General features: G+C 38.4%; 1 protein-coding gene across 3 annotated transcripts in view; it reads left to right on the top strand.

The window, feature by feature from the left end:
- LOC127433288 (gamma-secretase subunit Aph-1b-like) overlaps nucleotides 1–23298 on the top strand; it is a 57407-nt gene extending 34109 nt beyond the window's left edge. The window contains exons 6-8 of one of the 3 annotated variants that reach the window (XM_051685048.1): nucleotides 2421–2544; nucleotides 3272–3344; nucleotides 21789–23298. In XM_051685048.1, coding sequence (XP_051541008.1) covers nucleotides 2421–2544; nucleotides 3272–3318 — 171 coding nt within the window. In that variant the 3' untranslated portion in view covers nucleotides 3319–3344; nucleotides 21789–23298. The remainder of the gene's footprint in view (nucleotides 1–2420; nucleotides 2545–3271; nucleotides 3345–21788) is intronic. The other 2 variants (XM_051685049.1, XM_051685050.1) reach the window with 2 other exon arrangements.
- Nucleotides 23299–23560: the final 262 nt, after the last annotated feature.

Here is a 23560-nt window from a genome sequence, read left to right as displayed (position 1 = left end):
TTTGAGCCCGAGTCCGATAGTGATACATCGGAAGATCAACCCGAACCACCATCGCAAGCACGACAAGAATAGAACGTTTCTCAGTGGTAAGTTTATATGTAGTTTGACAATAACGTGAGTTAGCCGGTTAGCAGAGGCTAACAGGCTAACAGCATGCACTGGCTGTACACGTATTCAGACCAGAGGCGTGTTTTTTGTTACCAAATTACGTAGGTTAGTACAGGAAGTAAGTCTGGAATTACTAACGACTCGTTTCAGGTGTTCAGAATCGGTTCTTTCTTTTGGGAGTCAATAACTCCATTTGTTGTGCACTTTGATTTTTGAAACTTTGCAGACTTTTTTACATTTACAAACAGCTATATGACACACTACATGAAAGGTAATATTTGAAAAACCATAATAGGTGCTCTTTAAAGTTATCAATATCATTATTATTATGGAGGTTGCGGCTGTGACCATCATTCTTATTAACACTGTTATTATTATATCTCACCATTATTATTATCCTATCACCCTAATTTTTATTTTTAATATATATATATATATATATATATATATATATATATATATATATATATATATATATATATATAATAATAATTCATATAAATAAAACACACACACACACACACACACACACACACACACACACACATATATATATATATATATATATATATATATATATATATATATATATATATAGGTGCCCCCACCTTTCCCCCTTGATCTTCTGCCCTGGGTGGACCAATTCCATAGTGCACAATTCGCTTCTTTTAATGCATTACATTAGTTGAGTACCGACATATGAACAAAAAAGTATCCTCAGAAAATTACAAAAGAACAGGATAAGCGTGATGTGCAGATGGTGGCCTGCCTGGGGTGGGGATGATGGGTGTGACCTGGGCCTGGCAGCATCTCCTCGTGGGGCTTGGCTCGCTGGGGCCGTGGGGGTTGTGGGGCAGTCCATCAGATTATTATTATTAATATATATATATATATATATATATATATATATATATATATTTTTTTTTTCTGTTGTTGTTGCTGTGGTTGTTTTCATTGCTTTTTTTAAATATTTCATACAGATACCCTTATAATTGCCCACACATACATGATCCTACACATACACACACGCTCACACATGCACAAATACACACCCTGAACCATCAACTGCAGTACATGCCCACCCAGTAAATACATACAAACTACACATTAACACCTTTTAACACCTATAATCATAAAAAAAAACATCTTTTTTCTTTTGTTTGGTCTCATTATCTTGTCTCTTCTCTACTTTGTAACTTGCTGCTTTCCTATCTCCCTCACTGTAACATGAGTACTTAGTATTTGTTGCATTTAAATGTTACCATCTTGTTTTCCAATAATATTTATTTATTTTTTTTAAACAACAGGAGACGAAGGTAAAAACAACAATTGTATGTGCATGTCAAGAGTGCGTGTATGAGGAGGTCAGGAGATACCTGCATTTGTATTGTAAACCGAGTCTGAAGGACTATAAAGACATATTTACGGGTCAAAACTCCTGAAGAGAAATAGTCTGTTGTCTCATATCAGTCATAGCGTTCATGCGCCAACCGCCTGTGTATGCGCGCACAGTAAAATGAAGTATACTTTGACAGGCTCGTGTTCGACTGTATGCAGACACTGAGCGTTCGTGTCAAAATCAAAGTATACTTTGGGCTTAAGAGTCACCTCAGCACTTAAGAATTTAGCCCAAAGTATACTTAATTTTACTGTGCACGCATACACAGGCTCTTGCACTCTGCTGATGACTTGTTTTGCATCAAGCATCCAACATGTACTTTGGGTTTTAGGCTTAGACTTTGCTGAAAGTTGCTTTTAGATTCTTTATAAAAAGCTCCTACTCTTACACAAGTCCTACTTTTTTCTAATAATTTATTGACAAGTCAGAGCTTGATACTATTTTTAAGAGCATTTCTGAGAAGTTTTATGCATACTGCCCCTGCGAAGCAGGAGATTTAAGCAAAAGTCTGGATTTGATCTTCATTTTATCTCACTGTTATCTGGGGAAAACAATTATTAAAGAGATAAATAAGAAATTGTATCAGTTTTGCATTATTTACATTTAAAGCAATTATCAAGAGTGACTAACAAAATGATTTAGTTTCATTTGTGTGGCTGTTGTGGTGAACAGATGGCAAACATGCCAAACAATTTAAAACACAATTCAAAAAGTTACCTGTTAGAGGAACACTAACTACAGAGCAAGTGCAAATTCATATAAATAACCAAAGTAAAGTATTTTATTATAATTTTTTGAATATTCTAGTTTATTTACTCTCACAGAAGTCTTTGTCATTTTACCACTTTCAGATTATTTCAGAATATTTCTAGATGTAATCAGTAGTCTTACAATGTTTCTCTCTGTGTGTCAGTCACTGTTGAACCCACTGTATGAGGGAAGTCTGCCTCCTGTATATGTAATCATGCTGCTGATGGGCATCTGGGCATTCTTCTCATCTGGAGGGTCAATGCAAAACCTCACTGCTCTCTACACACGTAAGAAATACGTTTTATGCACTTTCATGATATATCATTCATCAGTTGCTCATTTGGAGTGATGTCTAAGGCTCTTGTTTTTTACCCATATAGCACACATACATCTTCGAGATGTCTGTTTTAGATCTTTTCATCTGGAAAGAATCATAATCAAATAAACATCTGCTAAACATCAGATCGGATTACAGATCAATGAGAGTGACATGAACAAAACAGACATTTATAATAATTAAAAAATTGAAATGTCTGTTTTGTTTGTCACTTAGTGTAATTTTAATACACATACATCTTAAGTCATTTATTCATATTTAACTTGGAATCATATAATAAAATAGTGATATATGATTATATATATATATATAATTTTACGAAAATATTTCCAAATATTTAAAATATGTATCTTTAAGGTCAATTGTAGTCTTTAAAGTCAAATGTATGTCTAACATTCACACTTGTTTTTGGAACCCCGGAAACCTTGTTATATTATATTACATTAAATTATATTATATTATTTAGAGCTCTATTTTCGTGAGTGCGCAAAGCGCAGTGCTACGATCTATGACTGCGCAACGTGTTATCCAATTTTCGTGAGATCGCTAATTCTAAGCGCAATTTTCATGTATTGTAATTTCCGTATTGTGGAACATCAAATTACGTTCCATGACCATCACTGTTGTAGCTGTTTTATGAAACAAATATTAATGATTTGTGTTAAACTATCTTTTAGGTCATGGCTTATTTTTCAATTATACCATGGGTCTGTTGAATGCTTGATTCTGATGGTTGACAGATGTTCTAAGGTAATTATTTTCCAGTAAACACATGGCTATGAAGTAGTTCCAGGTCTTGACCGCATAACGGTTCCATATTATTTCAAAGATCTGTGCAGGCTACCACAGCAATATAACAAAATAAAACAAAGCCATTGTTTAAGTACATCAGATAAGAATGAAAAACATTGTCTATAATATCCTAAATTTATTTCAATTTTGGTTGAAAAGCACCCTTGTGATCCCTTTCACTCTCTTTTGCTCTCGTCTCACCCCTGCACACTGACACACATATACACACGCACATGCGCGCACACACACACAGAGACTTGAGTCGCGACTAACAAACAGAGTCTTGGTGTCAACGCACACCCATGACTTGATCAAGACAGCAGTTTCTATATTACTCAAAATAACGTTTAATATGTGCTTCAAGTGTTTCAATGTATTTTGCCCTAATCAGCCTCCCATAGTGGAAAGCACCCTCGCGCTCCCCCTTCCCCTCTCTTTCACTCTCACACAAACTCTCACACACGGACACACACATACTCACATACTCGGGAGCAAAGTCAGTGCACCCCTGTGTCTCAGTGGGGCTGTAAACAGTTGTTTAAAAACTTGGCAATTTGAAGCGATGTTATTGTTATATTATGAGAGCCGCATCTAACATATGCGATCTCTCGGTTTCTGTATTTCTATCGTGCGCACACACACACACTACCTTTTTACTCCAATGCTGAAAAGAAGCATATCCTCTGTTGCTAGTTCTAAAGTTATGTTTTCGAACTAGCAACGAAGGCTCGGGCTGTATTTTCGTTTAATTTGAAGTGTAATTAGAAATATTTTTGGTTGAATTTTTTTGTTTCAATAGATTGATTTATTTTTTTTAAAGTGACCGCTAGAAGTGAAGTGTGTTGACATTCAACAGGGATTATATTATATTATGCAATAGGAATATATTTTTGTACTAAATTCTTCACTTTCATGTGTAATTAAATCCACAAGCCTTTATTTTGCATGAAGAAAGCCTTTCATTTTCAGTGTGTAATTAAAAATGTGTTTTCATTCTACTATCTCCACAGTTATAAGCATAAGCGTGTCATCTCGTTCTCTGATTCATTAGCACAGCATGTATGAACTCTCAATAACCAAGAACATTTGCCATTACAAAAATATCAAATTAAAGTGAAACCAGAGCGCTTCACATTCTCTATCAAAATCCTTGTTTATACTTTCACTGGAGTTTGGCACGAATATTTATTTCACTTATACATTTATGTTACACAATTAATGCATTTACCTAAATTGTCATTAAAACTGCTTTATTCTGGTCTGACTGTCCTAAAAACTGGTTGCCAGCAGTCAATCATTCAATCCAGTAGGTTAAAGTGTTTGTGTTCAATACTCATCTATCCCATTACTGGGCTGTGGTTTTACAGTTATTATTTGAATCAAGTGGTTCTAAATTTGTTTAGGTCACGCCCCCCTTTGAAGCAAGAAAAACCTTTGCACCCCCTCATCCCATAAACTGTTCTAAAAAAATTATAGAATTTTTGTTTTTTACTGATTTGTTTTTTTTTTTACTTTAACTTTTTTTTCAGCTTTGTCACAAAAAAGTGGTCAAGTCAGTTTTATTTGTATAGTGCTTTTCACAACACACATCGTTTCAAAGCAGTTTAACAGAAAATCATGCATAAAAAAAAAGATTAACTGCAATATCTATAAAACCATAGAGTAGTTTAGTAGTTTGATTAAATATGATTGTAAATTGTATATAAAAATTTAATAATAATTGTATTTAGAACCCCTGTGAGCAAGCTGAAGGTGAATGTGGCTTAGAATGTGGCAAGATGTTGGTTAATGGAGAAAAATAACCTTGGGAGAAACCAGGCTCACTGTGGGGGCCAGTTCCCCTCTGGCTAACCACCATGAATATAATGCCAATATTAGTTATTTATATGCAGTGCAGGTTATGGTTTAAGATTAGTAAACTAAGTAAGTGTTAAAGTCCAGTGTTTAAAAAAAAAAAACAAAAAAAGATTTTTTATGAACTGTAAGATGAATGACTAATGTCTTTCAAGTCAATCGTGGAATAACAACAGAAGTTCACATAGATGCATTTTCCTTTGTTAGTTGGCTGATGAAGGCTTTTGTTGGCAATTAAATAATAGTCTATGTATTCCATTTTAAGAGTGTAGTCCATCAATAGACAAAGGTGATGCAGGCAGAGATCAATGAGGTGCATCGCAGTTCAACCGGCAGGTCATTTCGGTAAGGTTCGGTGGGGTCCATCCTAAGTCCAAGGTTCAGGCAGTGGCATATGAAGTATCCGATGTCTTACAGTTGGAGTTTGCATCAGTTCATCCTCTGTAGTCCATCGTAAAAGACTGAAGTAATAGCACTGGCTGCATTTAGTCATCACTCAGTGACGCATAGCAGTGGAGTCCGACACCAAGCAGGAACGGAGCTGGATCTGGCTGGCTCTGGTAACCTCGGGATATGAACGGAAAGAAATAGAATAATATTAGCGTAGATATCATTCAATTTTATGAAGAGTTATAGATCATGATAGATGTTTCTGGTTCCGACAGACCTAACTAAAGCTGCCTAATTGTGAGTTGATGGATAAATTAGGTGTATGCCTGGCTAAATAGATGAGTCTTTAGTCTAGACTTAAACTGAGTGAGTGTGTCTGTGTCCCGAACAGTGTTAGAAAGACTATTCCATAGTTTAGGAGCCAAATAGGAAAAGGATCTACCTCCTTTTGTGGATTTTGATATTCTAGGATCTATTAACAAGCCAGAATTTTGTGATTGTAATGAACGTGATGGAATATAGACTGTCAGAAGGTCACTTAATTACTGTGGAGCTAGACCATTCAAAGCTTTGTATGTAGTTAACAGAATTTTACAATTAATACGAAATTTAACAGGTAGCCAATGTAATGACGATAAAATAGAGCTAATATGATCATATCTCTTGGTTCTGGACAGCACTCTGGCAGCTGCATTTTGAACCAATTGAAGTTTATTTATTGAACTTGCTGGACATCCTCCCAGTAATGCATTACAATAATCTAGTCTTGAGGTCATGAACGCATTAATTATTTTTTCGGCAACAGAGTGCATGTGTCATAACTTAGCAATATTTCTGAGGTGGAAGAATGCTGTTCTACAAACATTGGAAATTTGATTTTCAAAGGACAGATTGGTATCAAATATAACACCCAAGTTCTTCGCTGTAGAAGACGACGTAACGGTACATCCATCGAGAGTTAAATTATATTTTAGCTGCTTATTTTTTAGAGGTTTTTGGTCCAATAATTAGTACCTCTATTTTGTCGGAATTGAGTAGAAGGAAATTTCTGGCCATCCAATCTTTGATTTCATTGATACACTCTGCTAATTTGAAGAATTGTGAATTTTTGTTGGGTTTAGAAGAAATATAAAGTTGGGTTTCGTTGGCATAACAGTGGAAACTTATTCCATGATTCCTGATAATATCTCCCATGGGAAGCATGTATAAGGAGAAAAGCAGAGGCCCTAAAACTGTTCCCTGTGGCACCCCATACTTGTGGTACACATACAGAAAGTGGTAGCGGTCTGATAAATAGGACCTAAACTATGCTAATGCAAGTCCACTAATGCCAACATAATTCTCCAGCCTATTCAAGAGAATGTTGTGATCTATCATGTCAAAGGCAGCACTAAGATCTAAAAGCACTAGAAGAGAAATGCAGCCGTGATCAGATGATAAGAGCAAGTAATTTGTAACTCTGTTAAGTGCAGTCTCTGTACTGTGATGGGGCCTAAATCCTGACTGAAATTGTTCATATATACCATTTCTCTGTAGAAATGAACATAGTTGGGAGGACACTACCTTTTCTAGTATTTTTGACATAAATGGTAGATTTGAAATTGGTCTGTAATTAGCCAGTTCTCCAGGAACAAGCTGTGGCTTCTTAATAAGCGGTTTGATAATTGCCATTTTAAAGTTTCTTGGGACATATCCTAAGGATAGCAAGGAGTTGATGGACTCAAGATGGTGCCGAGTATGGCTGCTGCGTTGCAAGCTCCAACACAACATTATAGTGTTTTGTTTACAATTCTTATGTTTTTTGTATTGGATGTTGTCTGCCTTATTGTCTATGACAGACAAACACTTTTGGACATTGGTTCAGCAATTACACACCGTAAACCGGACTTCAGATTCCTCAATGCCGACCCGCTGTTTACAAACACACCAGCGGAGCCCTTTGTCTAGGCTGCCCGGCCATGGAAACGCAGGAGGAAAAGGGGAAACAGAGCCGCCGTTCTCATCAGAGTAAGACGTCATGCAAATCGACCCCCGCTACCCAGTATTCTACTGGCAAATGTTCAGTCTCTGGATAACAAGCTCTGCGAGCTGAAAGCACGGATCTCTTTCCAACGAGAGATGAGGGACTGCTGCATTATCTGCCTAACAGAAACTTGGATGTCTGCTGAGATTCCAGATTCAGCCATTGAACCCGCGGGGTTCTCCGTGCACCGAGCGGACAGAGCGAAAGACCTCTCAGGTAAAAGCAGAGGTGGTGGTGTATGTTTTATGATCAACAAATCCTGGTGTGATCAGAGGAACGTACATTCTATCAAGTCTTTCTGCTCTCCTGATCTGGAATTTCTCATGCTTCTGTGTCGACCGTTCTGGCTACCGAGGGAATCTACAGCGGTCATTATCACTGCTGTGTACATCCCCCCCACAAGCCGACACAGACCAGGCACTCAAGGAACTGTATGGGATTATAAACAAGCAGGAAACCGCGCACCCTGAGGCCGCGTTCATTGTGACCGGGGACTTTAATAAAGCCAGTTTCAAATCAGTCGCACCAAAATACCACCAACACATTAGTTTTAACACACGAGGGGACCGGGTTTTGGACCATTGCTACTCTCCCTTCCGGGATGGCTACAAATCCCTCCCCCACCCACCATTTGGCAAATCAGACCACTCTTCCATTCTGCTTCTGCCCGCTTACAGGCAGAAACTGAAACAGGAAGCACCCACCCTCAGAATGATCCAGTGCTGGTCGGACCAATCAGACTCTACGCTACAAGACTGTTTTGATCACGCGGACTGGGAGATGTTCCGGTCCGCCTCTGATGACGACATCAAGCTTTACGCTGATAGTGTAACGTGTCTCATCAGAAAGTGCGTAGAGGACATCGTTCCGACCAGAAAAATACGGATCTATCCGAACCAGAAACCTTGGATTAATAGCGATGTTCGCGCGGCACTTGATGTGCGGACCTCCTCTTTTAATTCCGGGAACGCGGAGGAGCATAAACAAGCCAGTTATGCCCTCCGAAAAACATCAGATCAGCAAAACGTCAGTTCAGGAACAAGATTGAAGGACAGTTTAACACCACCAACTCTAGAAGCATGTGGCAGGGAATAAATATCACAGACTTTAAAGGGAATAAAAACTCTGCCGTGAACACTGCAGCCTCTCTCTCGGATGAGCTAAGTACTTTTTATGCTCGTTTTGAGGGAAATAACACTGCCCTCGCGGAGAGAGCTCTCGCGGCCGAAGCTACAAAGCTTAGTTCACTCTCCGTCTCTGTAGCGGATGTAACCCGAGCCTTCCGATGGTTGAATATCCGCAAAGCCGCGGGTCCAGACGGCATTCCGGGCCGTGTCATCAGAGCGTGCGCGAACCAACTGGCTGATGTTTTTACGGACATTTTCAACCTTTCCCTCTCCTTGTCTGTCGTCCCCACATGCTTTAAAACGTCCACCATTGTGCTTGTTCCAAAGCAATCCAAAATAACTTGCTTAAATGACTGGCGTCCTGTTGCTCTGACCCCCATCATCAGCAAATGCTTTGAGAGACTAATCAGAGATTACATCTGCTCTGTGCTGCCTCCCTCATTAGACCCATTGTAGTTTGCTTACCACAACAACCACTCCACTGATGATGCCATTGCATCTACAATACACACTGCTCTCTCCCACCTGGAAAAAAAAGAACACTTATGTGAGAATGTTGTTTGTAGACTACAGCTCAGCATTCAACAACATAGTGCCCTCCAAGCTTGATGAGAAACTCCGGGCTCTGGGCTTAAACTGCTCGCTGTGCAGCTGGATCCTGGACTTCCTGTCAAGCAGACGCCAGGTGGTTAGAATAGGCAGCAACATCTCCTCATCACTAACCCTCAACACTGGAGCCCCGCAGGGCTGTGTTCTCAGCCCACTCCTGTATTCCCTGTACACACATGACTGTGTGACAACACACAGCTCCAATGTCATCATTAAGTTTGCTGATGATATGACGGTGGTAGGTCTGATCACTGACAATGATGAAACAGCCTACAGAGAGGAGGTGCACACTCTGACACACTGGTGTCAGGAGCACAACCTCTCCCTCAATGTCAGTAAGACAAAGGCGCTTGTGGTGGACTTCAGGAGAAGAGATAGAGAACACAGTCCCGTCACCATCAATGGAGCACCAATGGAGAGAGTCAGCAGCTTCAAGTTCCTGGGTGTCCACATCACTGAGGAACTCACATGGTCCATCCACACTGAAGCCGTTGTGAAGAAGGCTCATCACCGCCTCTTCTTCCTGAGACGGCTGAGGAAGTTTGGACTGAACCACCACATCCTCACACGGTTCTACACCAGCACAGTAGAGAGCATCCTGGCTGGCTGCATCTCCGCCTGGTACGGCAATAGCACCACCCACAACCGCAAAGCACTGCAAAGGGTGGTGCGAACTGCCAGACACATCATCGGAGGTGAGCTTCCCTCCCTCCAGGACATATATACCAGGCGATGTGTGAAAAAACTCGGAGGATCATCAGAGACTCCAGCCACCCGAGCCATGGGCTGTTCTCACTGCTACCATCAGGCAGGCAGTATCGCAGCATCAGGACCCGCACCAGCCGACTTCATGACAGCTTCTTCCCCCAAGCAATCAGACTTTTGAACTTTTGATCTCCCATGATCTAAATACATCAGCACTGCACTTTATTTCTCTTACTCTTATCTCACACACCGGACTGTCATAATTATATTATTATTATATTATATTCTCTCTTAACAGTTACCTACTGTACATTCTATATATACTTTTTTATTGTATAATGTGTATTCTATATTGTGTGTATTGTATACTGTACATTGTATGTTATTATTTGTATATTGTGTTGTGTGTAATTATGTGTATATTAGATTTTAAATTGTGTTGTAAATCTGATGTTTATTGTAATTGATATATGTCTCATCACTATCACGACTACTATGTTGCTTGGAACTGCACCCAAGAATTTCACACACTATTGCACTTGTGTATATGGTTGTGTGACAATAAAAGTGATTTGATTTGATTTGAGTTAATAATATTAAGAGGAGGTTCGGAGAGAACAGGGAATACCTCTTTTAAGAGCTTAGTTGGTATTGGATCTAACATTCACTGCTGTTCAAATGTTTGGGGTCACTTGACTGAAATGTTTCAAATGATCTTAAAAACCTTTTGATCTGGCGTATGAAGGCGTATTCTTAAATGTTTCAAATGAGTTTTGTAGACAAAAATATAATTGTGCCAACATATTAATTGATTTGATTATAAAACTAAAATTGTATTTAAAAAAAAAAAAAAAAAAAGTTTTTTGAAATGGATGACTTTGACCGAATAATAAAGAAAAGCAGCCAATAAGTTCCAGGCATAGATGGGAACTCCTTCAATACTGTTTATAAAGCATCCCAGGGTGATTCCTCAAGAAGTTGGTTGAGAAAATGCCAAGAGTAAATTTCTGCAAATTCTAGGCAAAGGGTGTCTACTTTGAAGATGCTAAAATATAACATAGTTTTGATTTATTTTGGATTTTTATAGTCACAACACAATTCCCAGTTCCATTTGTGTTATTACATAGTTTAGATGACTTTACTATTATTCTAAAATGTGAAGAAAAAATAAAGAATAAGTAAGTGACCCTAAACTTTTGACCGGTATTGTACATGTTGTGGCTTTTGAATTTTGTATAAGTTTTGTTAGCTCTTCATGACCTATGACAGCGAAGGATTGAAGTTGCTCGTGAGGAAAAGTATGAGACACTGTTTTCTGAGGTTCTGTGACAGTTGATTACATAGTTCCAATTTTATTTCTGATTATTTAAATTTTATCAGTAAAGAAATTCATTTAGTCATTACTGTTGTGCTGCGATGGAATATCTGGTTCAGTCTATGCTTTATTCCTAACCAATTTAGCCACAGTACTGAATAAACAGCTAGGATTGTTGTGGTTATTTTCTATGAGTTTGCTAAAATATGCTGACCTGGCAGCTTTTAGTGCCTGTCTGTAGCTACAGGCACTATCCTTCCATGCACCACGAAATACCTCTAATTTTGTATTCTTCCACTTGCGCTCCATTTTCCTAGCTGCTCTCGTTTTTTCCCGATTAACACTTTTTTATTGATTCAGACACTTGAAACAGAAAAGCAAAACATATATTCACAGAATCAGCTATAACCCCCATTATTCCCTTTCCCCTCCCAATCCTCAACCCCACCCTGACCCTCAACAAATATCCCTGTGGTCACAGTTGAAGTTACACACACAAAAAAGAAAAATATATATATAAAAAAAAAAAAATAAATACTAAACACACACATTTAAAATTGCACATCTCTCTCCACTGCTCCTCCCCGAGAGCCCTCCAAAAAGGCCAAATAGCAGCCCCATTTTTTACTAAACGAGTCTAAGTTGCCTAGCCTTCTACATGACATCTCCTCGAATGCCGCTACCCTGCCCATCTCTGTGCACCACACTTGAAATGAGGGTGCTCCAGCTGACTTCCATCCCCTAAGGATGATCTGTCTGCCAATCATAAAACTGGATAGGACCCAGTTTTTTATGCATTTATCCCCTATATTAATGACCGCCCCCCATCACCAGAGTCTGGGGCTAAATGAAATTTGAGTGCCCAATACATCACACATAAAACTCTGAACCCACAACCACAATTCTTGGATCTTAACACACCACCAAAAAACATGGGTTGTGTCCCCATCTTCTGATTGGCATCGCCAGCAGGTGGGTGTGTCTTTAAGACCAAGCCTATGCAATCTAGAGGGGGTCCAATAGAATCGATGTAAAATCTTAAATTGCATAAGGCGCACCCTTGCATCTCTATATGTAGACATGACATTTTTTAGAATCTTAGCCCACATTCCCTCCTCCAATACCAAGTTTAAATCTTTCTCCCATAATCTCTTGAGAGAAGCCGAAGCTCCGTCCCCCAGACCCTGAATTAGCAGTGAGTATTACACTGATGCCTCATGACCTTTTCCAAAAGCAGTAATCACCACTCCCACAGTATCTGCCACTCTAGGGGGGTGTATGCTTCTCCCAAAAATAGTACAAAGCAGGTGGTGCAGCTGTAAATACCTGAAGAATTGAGACCTGGGAATCCCAAAATGCTGAAACATATTTTCAAAGGATCTCAACACTCCACTCTCATATAGGTCACCGAGCGTATTAACTTCCCTCACAATCCACTCAGTCCAGTAGAAAGGGGACTTATTAATACATAATTTGGGGTTCAGCCATATGCTCGGAGCAACATTTAAATAAATGTCTGAATTAGACACTCTGGACACTTTTGTCCATTTTGCATGCAAATGCGAGATAACGGAGTGTAACTTCTCTGGTTAGTTTGATAGAAAGGCTTTGCAATGGTGAAATGGGGCAAGAAATTCATGTTCAATACAAAACCAGGCAGGGGCTCTCTCAGGTGGAAGCGAACAATGAGCCAAATGTCTGAGTCCGAATGCATAATAATAAAACAAAATCTTGGGTAGGCCTAGCCCACCTTTGTCAATCAGCCTATGTAACTTATTGAAGTGTAATCTGGGACATTTACCATTCCAAATGAAAGACTTCAAATTGCTTGAAATACACTATATTGCCAAAAGTATTCGCTCACCCATCCAAATAATTGAATTCAGGTGTTCCAATCACTTCCGTGGCCACAGGTGTATAAAATGAAGCACATAGGCATGCAGACTGCTTCTACAAACATTTGTGAAAGAATGGGCCGCTCTCAGGAGCTCAGTGAATTCCAGCGTGGTACTGTGATAGGATGCCACCTGTGCAACAAGTCCAGTCGTGAAATTTCCTCGCTACTAAATATTCCACAGTCAACTGTCAGTGGTATTATAACAAAGTGGAAGTGATTGGGAATAACAGCAACTCAGCCACGAAGTGGTAGGCCACGTAAAATGACAGAGCGGGGTCAGCGGATGCTGAGGCGCATAGTGCGCAGAGGTCGCCAACTTTCTGCAGAGTCAATCACTACAGACCTCCAAAGTTCATGTGGCCTTCAGATTAGCTCAAGAACAGTGCGTAGAGAGCTTCATGGAATGGGTTTCCATGGCCGAGCAGCTGCATCCAAGCAATACATCACCAAGTGCAATGCAAAGCGTCGGATGCAGTGGTGTAAAGCACGCCGCCACTGGACTCTAGAGCAGAGGAGACGCGTTCTCTGGGGTGACGAATCACGCTTCTCCATCTGGCAATCTGATGGACGAGTCTGGGTTTGGCGGTTGCCAGGAGAACAGTACTTGTCTGACTTCATTGTGCCAACTATGAAGTTTGGTGGAAGGGGGATTATGGTGTGGGGTTGTTTTTCAGGAGCTGGGCTTGGCCCCTTAGTTCCAGTGAAATGAACTCTGAATGCTTCAGCATACCAAGAGATTTTGGACAATTCCATGCTCCCAACTTTGTGTGAACAGTTTGGGGATGGCCCCTTCCTGTTCCAACATGACTGCGCACCAGTGCACAAAGCAAGGTCCATAAAGACATGGATGAGCGAGTTTGGTGTGGAAGAACTTGACTGGCCGCACAGAGTCCTGACCTCAACCCGACAGAGCACCTTTGGGATGAATTAGAGCGAAGACTGCGAGCCAGGCCTTCTCGTCCAACATCAGTGTCTGACCTCACAAATGCGCTTCTGGAACAATGGTCAAAAATTCCCATAAACACACTCCTAAACCTTGTGGAAAGCCTTCCCAGAAGAGTTGAAGCTGTTATAGCTGCAAAGGGTGGGCCGACATCATATTAAAACCTATGGATTAAGAATGGGATGTCACTTAAGTTCATATGCGTCTAAAGGCAGATGAGCGAATACTTTTGGCAATATAGTATATGAGAGGGAGAGATTGTAGCAGGTAGTTGAATTTTAGAATACAATTCATTTCAATAACATTAACCTTCCCAGTCATAGATAAATGTAATGAAGCCCACCTGCTCACATCACTCGAAAACCTTTTTATTAAAGAGTCAAAACTAAATCACACAAATTTGCTGGGAATAAAATACCCAAATACTTAATACCCTGTTTTGGCCGTTGGAAGGCACCTGGCTGAAAAGCCGTTACTGGACAGTATGCTGTCAGAGCCAAAGCTTCGGATTTAGACCAATTCACTCTGTATTCTGAGAACTTAAAAGGAATTAATAATCCTGTGGAGGCAAGGCATAGATCTAGTAGGGTCGGAGACAAATAATAAAATATCATCTGCGTAATGCAAAAGCTTATGTGCCACACTTCCCGCCACCACCCCTGGAAAATCATCCTCCTTTCTTATCGCAGCTGCTAGTGGTTCCAGGGCAAGACAGAACAATAATGGGGAAAGAGGGCAACCCTGACGGGTGCCCCTATCCAGAGTAAAATAATCTGAAATTAATCCATTTGTTTGAACCATTGCTACCAGGTGTCTATATAGTAACTTAATCCACCCAATAAAGGTATTCCCGAACCCATACATTTCCAAAATCTTAAAAAGATAATCCCATTCTACCATATCAAAAGTTTTTTCAGCGTCAAGTGAGATGGCAGCGACAGGAGTCTGATCGTTTGCCACTGCCCACATGACATTAATGAAACGCCTAATATTGTCAGAAGAGTTATGGCCCCGAATAAGCCCCACCTGATCTATATGAATAAGAGATGTCATAACTTAATTGGTTAGCCAAAATTTTGACTATTTTAATGTCTAGCTGTATCAGGGAAATTGGACGGTAACTCTTACACTCACTTGGATCTTTGTCCTTTTTAAGAATCAGACTTATCCGGGCTTGTGTCATGGTTGGCAGAAGCTTTCCATTCTTTAATGATTTCGTATAAACTTCTAGCAAAAGTTGAGCCTGTTCTGTAGAATAAGATCTAAAAAATTCAAAGGCAAAGCTGTCTGGCCCCGGAGCTTTGCCAGTATGCAAGGCCTTAACTACCTAGCAAAGCTCCTCCAAGGTTATCTCAGAATCAAGATCATTTTTTTGCTCCTAGCTGCTCTCTTGAGAGCATGAGTGTGATCATTGTACCATGGTGTGGTTTTTTTTTCTTGAATTTTCTTTAATCGAAGGGGAGCGACACTATCAGGAGTGCTAGAGAAGACTGTATTTATATTTTCTGTTATTACATCAAGTTCTTCTAGACTTTTTGGCTTACTGAGTATGTGAGACAATTCTGGAAGATTATTAGTGAAGCTATCTTTTGTAGTTTTTATAGTTCTACCTGAACGGTAGCGAGGTGTAGATTGAGTGACATTAGCGTATCGCAGCAAATGAGACAAGGTAATGATCTGCTGTAGAATTTCTATAGTATCAACATCAACTCCATATGACAGAATTAAATCTAGCGGATGATTATGGCGATGAGTTGGTCCTGTCACATTTTGTCTGACTTAAAGAAAGTTGAGAATATCGATAAATGTTAATCCCAATGTGTCATTTTCATTATCTGTGTGAATTTTGAAGTCACCAACAATTAAAGCTCCATCTACATTAGGGTTGCCATGGTGTATGGTGTTACCGGTTTTACTCGGTACAAGGGACAACACAAGTGTGAAATTTTATACCGGTGGAAACATTATGAATGGAACTTCCAATATCAATACAATAGCCTAACGAATAGAATAGCCTTAAATAAAGAATAGTTGCCTAATGAAGAGTTTGCGACCCCTGATAAATTATCCTAAATAATGCATTGGAAGCCAGATGTTCTTTACCAACGTATCATATTACACACGCACTGACAGAAGACGTTTAAATGCAGGTAGCAAATATAATGTGCATGGTGGTTAACTGTGAGACATCTCGGATTCGGAGTGACACAAGAAATGCTGTTAGACACACAGACACCCGCTTGAAGAAACACACTTTATTATATTTTTAAGAACAGATGACAGAAAAGCCGTCTATGTGCATGTCTGATGCGCTGTTTGTTTGGAGCCGTGCAGTCTCGTGGAGCATGTATGTAAAGGGTTCTCACTCTTTCCTTGTTTCGGTCTTCTGACAAATTTTTTGCAAGAATAGTATCATCTATGAGAATTCTGCAAATGACCTCAGGCCATGTCAGCTCAGGAGGTGCTTTGAGTTCAGTTCACTTTATTTCCACAGAGCAGTTCGTTGCGAGCGCAACTCTGTAGCCTATACATCTGTGATTAAATCATAAAATAATACAAAAACACGTTCACCTCGAACCATGATTTATATTTCAGTGATTATTATCATCATTATAATTATTATTTTTACATTTATAATTGTTTTTATATCACTAAAGCAAGAATATTCCCCGATCCCTCAGTCGGGGGGTTGACGATGTAATTGGATATTGTGATATACAGTACTCTGCACTTGTAAAAAACTTTCAAAGTGAGGATTTCTTAAAAAAAAATTATGACATAAATAGTTTTCATTAATCAATTAACATCATACAAAGTCCAGTAAACAGAAAAAGAGCTAAATCAATATTTGGTGTGAACACTTTTGCCTTCAAAACAGCACCAATTCTCCTACATACACATGGACACAGTTTTTCTTGGTTGTTGGCAGATAGGATGTTCCAAGCTTCTTGGAGAATTCGCCACAGTTCTTTTATTTATTTAGGCTGTCTCAATTACTTCTGTCTCTTCGTGTAATCCCAGACTGATCCGATGTTCAGTGGGGGGCTCTGTGAGGGCCATGCCATCTGTTGTAGGGCTCCCTGTTCTTCTATTCTATTTGCAAAAGGAATGTTTGGGAGTATAAAATGTATATTTCCTATTGACACACTAAAGTAGTAGATAACCATCTTAAGACAAATGTTTTTGTGAAACATCTTATGTGCCTAAGACTTTTGCACAGTAATGTGTATACATATATATATTTTTAAATAAAATTATTGTGAACAAATTGTGAAAAATATTGACTGGTACAGGATACACGGATGAAGTAGATTAGTTTCCAATGAGATGTTGCCCTTCAAAACTGTTGAAAAGCCATCTTTTCAAACACCATTTTATCATTTAAACACCAAATTACCCCATAGTACCACCTAACGTACAACCAGCTTGACCCTTCAGGTGTGGCTCATGTTAATCACAATAATCTGAGGGAGTAGATTCATTTAAACTAATATATTCATCTGGTTTAAGCCAGGTTTCAGTCAAATAGAGCGCATCCAAACTATGATCTGTAATAATTTCATTTACAATTAGTGTTTTGGTAGAAAGAGATCTAATGTTTAGTAGCCCTACCTTTTTATATGATGTTTATCTTCAAGGTTTTTTTAAGTTTGACCTTAATCATATTTTTTCTAAATGATTTAGTGAGGGGTTTGTGTTTGGTAGTTCAGGGAACAGACACAGTCTCTATATGATATCTAGGTGATACAGTCTCTATGTAGTTGTAGTTTATGTGACCTGTGTGATGTCTCAAGGCAGCTAGCAGGCATTCGGAAGGCATTCTGTGTTTGGACTCATAGCAGCTATAGGACTAAAGCTAAATGCACAGGCACTGATGAATGAATGGGCTCTTTGGATCATTTATTATTTGATTTAGTGGTGTAAACAAGTATTATATAATTTATGGCAGAAAAATATGATATGTTAGAAATATAGAATAATTACTGGCTTCCACTGCTAACAATACTTACACTGTAACCATTCATTATAAATATAATTATAATCATTATAATATGTAATGAATTTTATATAATGTTTTGCAATAAAATAGTGTGTCCTCATTTGTGGTTTGATTGGTGTTTCTGAAATTAGTTTTTCAAAACATTGGAACATTGGAGCTTTGATTTCATCTTGTGGCCACTTTTGGTACTGTGCCTAGTAAATGTTTGATAAATTTACATTTATGCATTTGGCAGATGCTTTTATCCAAAGTGACTTACAGTGCCCTTATTACAGGGACAATCCCCCTGGAGCAACCTGGAGTTAAGTGCCTTGCTCAAGGACACAATGGTGGTGGCTGTGGGGATTGAACCAACAACCTTTTGCTTACCAGTCCACTACGCCACCACCACTCCAGTATAATCCACCACTCCACTGATAAATATGGTATCTTATCATTTATTTACTTGAAATTTGGGACTTAACTTGGTTTGATGTATGGCTTTAATTTTCTATAATTTTTTGGCCACCACATATATATATTATTTTAGTGCATTGCATTTCCATTTCAATAAACAAACTTCTATAACTTTTTTTTTAATTAACTGATTTCCCTTGCACAATAATCTCCCAAGTGTCTTCTTTAAAAAGAGACCAAAATTAGGTCTCTAGTTCCAAGCATTCAAGAGTAACTACCATTTAAATTTGAAAATGTAATTTTCTGATAAATGCAAAAATAGGTGACAATTAAGGGGGTAGTATATAGAACATTTGCTATTTTGAAGTCAGAGATGAGAGTAAAGAAATGCAGTGCAGTGAGTCAGATGTTAATTTATTAACTGTTCTGTTTCCCAAAAGCATCGTTAGTGTAAGATCGTAGGTACCAATGATCTTTACGAGCAACTTAGGGCTGTGTTAACAAAAAGCATTGTTAGCCTGAGTGATTCCCTTCATTCAGTTGAACGATTTATCAGACTGAATCAACATGCAAGCTTGGGAGTAAGAGTGAATTATTTAAAGAGGCGATGCTATAGAGTAAATTTTATGGAATGAGTGAAAATGACCAGGAAGAAGTGTTTTTTGGTATTATTTGGTGGAACATTAAGTTTAGATTGCAAGCTCAGAAAAACTTTTCATTAGCATGGTCTGAAGATGATCTGAGCAAAATTTGGTGAAAACTCAATTATCGACATGGGATGAGTTAGAAAAAGTAGGTTTTCGTGGCCTGGGAAGCTCAGCGAGTATTGACGTTGACTACCACCCCTGGAGTCACGAGTTTGAATCCAGGGTGTGCTGAGTGACTCCAACCAGGTCTCCTAAGCAACCAAATTGGCCGGTTACTAAGGAGGGTAGAGTTACGTGGGGTAACCTCCTCGTGGTCGTGATTAGTGGTTCTCGCTCTCAGTGGGGCGCGTGGTAAATTGTGCGTCGATCGTGGAGAATAGCATGAGCCTCCGCATGCTATGAATCTCCACAGTGTCATGCGAGCCACGTGACGATGCGCGGGCTGACTATCTCAGAAGCGGAGGCAACTGACACTTGTCCTCCGCCACCACGAGGACCTAGTAAGCAGTGGGAATTGGGCATGTCAAATTGGGGAGAAAAAGGGATAAAAAAAAAAAAAAAAAAAAAAAGTAGGTTTTCAATTATATTAATAATGGCCGACAGGAAGTTTGGCCGACCATGACAAATGTGGTATCGTTGAACTCGGCTTGACCCAAGGAATCTATCATAACATGTCATAACAATAGGCTAAAAGGATAAAAAGTTAATAGCATTTTTATAGATTTTGTTAGATTTTTTTGACCTGATCACCTTCAGGGCATTGTGCCAATGACACATACCGAGTTTCGTAACGATACGCTAATGCGTTTGTAAAATACAGCATTTTACAACAAATTTCAAAATGGCCGATGCCCAAAATGGCTGACATCAAAATTGGTATCATTTGACAAGGTATGCCCCACAGAATCTAAAGTGTCCAGTTTTGTAATTTTAGGACAAACCATTAAGAAGTTATAAGCAAAAATAGCCGTTTTGTTTATATCTTCTGACCCGTAGGGGGCACCGAAACAATGCAGGTCCCCTCAGGGCACAATGGCTATGACACATACATAGTTTTGTCACAATCCGTCAAAGCGTTGTGGAGATACAGCCTCAAATTCAGTTGGGCTTGTTCTTCATTGAATTTGTTGAAGCGCCATTCAAAAATGGTTTGATCTATCAAAATTCTTTTAATAACTTTTTGTCCTGAGTGTCTCCAAATGATGCATGCCAGTTTTTGTGCAAATTGGACATACGGCCTAGGATGAGTTAGAAAAAGTAGGTTTTTCTGAAAATTCAAAATGGCGGAAAATCTAGTCAGGTGGAAATTGAAACCATGCGTTCGACTCGGCATGAGTTCAGGAATCAGGGGAAAAAATAATTTTGTCTCTAGGACGTACGGTTCAAAAGTTATTTTATGAAATTTGAACTGTTGGTGGCACTAGAGGGTTTGAGATAAAGACTCCAAATTTGCTATGGCATCACTTCAGACTGTCCTCTACCTGTGTGTTAAATTTTATAGCTTTCCCACAAACAGTTCTATGGGCTGCCATAGGAAACATATACAGAATAAGAAGAAGAAGAAGAAGAAGAAGAACACTAACAAACACAATAGGTGCCTACGCACCTTTGGTGCTTGGCCCCTAATAAATCAATAGTATTTGTATTATATTTAAGCAATATCTTACATCTGTGATGCTCTGTAATGTAGCACTTTATTTGATAAAATATAACTCCATTGTATTGATGTATTGTTCTGTATAAAATCACTTCATTTGAAAAAAATAATTCAATGTCATGTTGAAAATTTATTTTTATACTTTCATTTGATTCAAGTTTTAATGCATGTATTTATTAAAACACCATTTTGATGATAACATTTAAATAAACTGTTGATTAAAAAAAACAAAAAACAAAAAAACAACACTCTGTATCAGACTCTGTATCGGCAAGTACCAAAAAAAAAAAAAATATTGGTACTCATACTCTCTCAAAAAAAAATGGTATCGGGACATCCCTAGTTTAGTCTGTTCTAATCGCGAGTTTCATGGCTCATTAGGCCAGGTTTTTGTTATAACAGTGGATATCCGTTAAAATTCGTCTTTTCATTTTGTACATCAGGGATATTCCAGTATTAATAATAATGTTAGATGTTAAGTCTTTGGTACAGATCTTTGCTTTGGTTTTTGTCAGAGTACTTAATGTTGATGCCGATTAGTGACAATCTTGTCAAACTTGATTTCCTGTAAAAGCAACAAATTTGAAGGTTCATATTAGATAGTACATATTAAATGTAAACTTTTGTTGCATTTTTGAACTTTTGTAAAAACTTAAACCAGCAAGTGTTTTTTTGGAAGAAATCTCTCTCCTTGATTCTGTTTTGTACTGTGTCTTGACTCGACTCTTAGCAGGACTTGTTTTGCTTGACTGTATGCACAGCTGACTTGAGACTTAACTGAGACCCCCACTGTTTTAATCTATATCTCTAATTGTGACTACTCTTGGTTCTTTTTTTAGGCAGGAAAGCAGAAGAGGAATCTTCATAAGAGATTTTTTGTTGTTGTGTCAGTGAGACACAGGACAATAGAACAGCTGCTCGTCTGAATCGCAGCTGTTTGTGGAAGAGCACATTCACCAGCTTAATCCAAACGAGATCAGACAGCCCCTCCAACATGACTGATCTAACAGAGCAAACAGGATTTTCACAGAAACGCTGTACATGTACATTAATCCTATTGCTCATGAATGAGATATTCTGATTGGATAGAATCAAGAAGTTTTTGATGAATTATTTTTAATATTCCATATTTTGTTTAAAAGCAGTTTTCTTTTTTGAATATGTCATGTATATTCCAAATTAAGCTTTATAGTAAGGCCATTTTAAAGGGATTAAAATAGATGTACCCTACTTAACCTGAGTAAAAGAGTGTGAAATTGTTGCCGTTTTCACACTCTTCAACTTGTTATGGATATTGCACACATTTTTGCACATAGAGACACGTGCATTAGCAATTCTTTACATTGTTCTCTGTGCATTTATGTGTCACATTCACATTTAAACAGTTCTTAAATCCAGTGGAACAAACGTCTTAAGCAGATCAGTGTCTAATTATAAAAAAATGTTGTGTGCATTTTTTGTATTTCTCAGCTTTGAAAGTCATTTTTGATGAATGTCTTGGATTAAGTTTGATTTATTTGTAGTTCATTTGGTCTGTATAAAACAGGAATAACAGCAGCTAACACATACTATAACAACATCCTCTGATCTCTGAACAGACTGTTGAAGACTCCATTCTCTATATATTTATAAAAGTTGAAGGCAACCTTTACATTTATGGACAGATCCTTCTATTTATTTAGTAATATTAATTTAAAAATTGGTGCTGGCATATGGTCCTGTCAGGTTGTGAATTCATCATGTATAGGATGGTTCTCTTGTACCATCATCCAGTTATTTGGGACCTTCACAACGATATTCAGCTGAGATCACTTTTTCCTGCTTGTTTGTCTGCTGAGTAATTAAGAGTTGGAATTATTGTAAATAGTATTACACACAACATAGCTTTAATACCTTTACCAGCACACTAACATCACGTTTTGTTACACGTACAATATTTTTTCAATCTTTGTTTTTTTAAGACTTTCACCAAAACACCAATGGTACGTCATAGACCCCAGCGAAAGCTGTGCTGGTTTTACAGTTCTTGTGTAGCTCTTGTATATTGTCCAGTTGGACAATATTAAGTAATGCTCAGTTTGGTGCTTTAAATGTTCTGTTTTTTATCAGACATCATATCAGACAGCTCTTTAAACACTGTACTGCCTTTAATAAGCACCAAAATGCAGTATGCTCCCTGTCCTAGTGAAAGTTTGTGAATGTTAATGTATTTCTTGCAGGTTCTACCAATTTAACAAATCTACCAAATACTAACAGTGATCGAGACAACACAGATTATTATGTTAATAACAACAGAGAAATGTTCTGATGAGGAAATTAGGAATGGAAATAAATGAAGTATAAAGATGGTGTCTGTTATTTGAGAGTAATTACTGAAAAACCATGAGTAGTGATCCTCGATTATTAAAGGCGCAATATGTAATATATTACTGTACTAAAGCATAAAATTATAATATATGTTATCAGAGATTTAGGAAACATGTTAAAGTTGAAATACTGGCTTCTCCGAAAACAGTGCTACAGCCAGTATATTCTACTTTGAAATGTCCGTTCAAGGCCGGGGTTTCTGTTTGTGTTTTGGCCTGTGTGATCTCGCCAGCTGCCCATTTCC

This window comes from Myxocyprinus asiaticus, chromosome 43, assembly GCF_019703515.2.
Source record: "Myxocyprinus asiaticus isolate MX2 ecotype Aquarium Trade chromosome 43, UBuf_Myxa_2, whole genome shotgun sequence".
NCBI classification, from domain to species: Eukaryota; Metazoa; Chordata; class Actinopteri; order Cypriniformes; family Catostomidae; genus Myxocyprinus; species Myxocyprinus asiaticus.
This window is presented reverse-complemented; position numbering and strand designations above follow the sequence as displayed.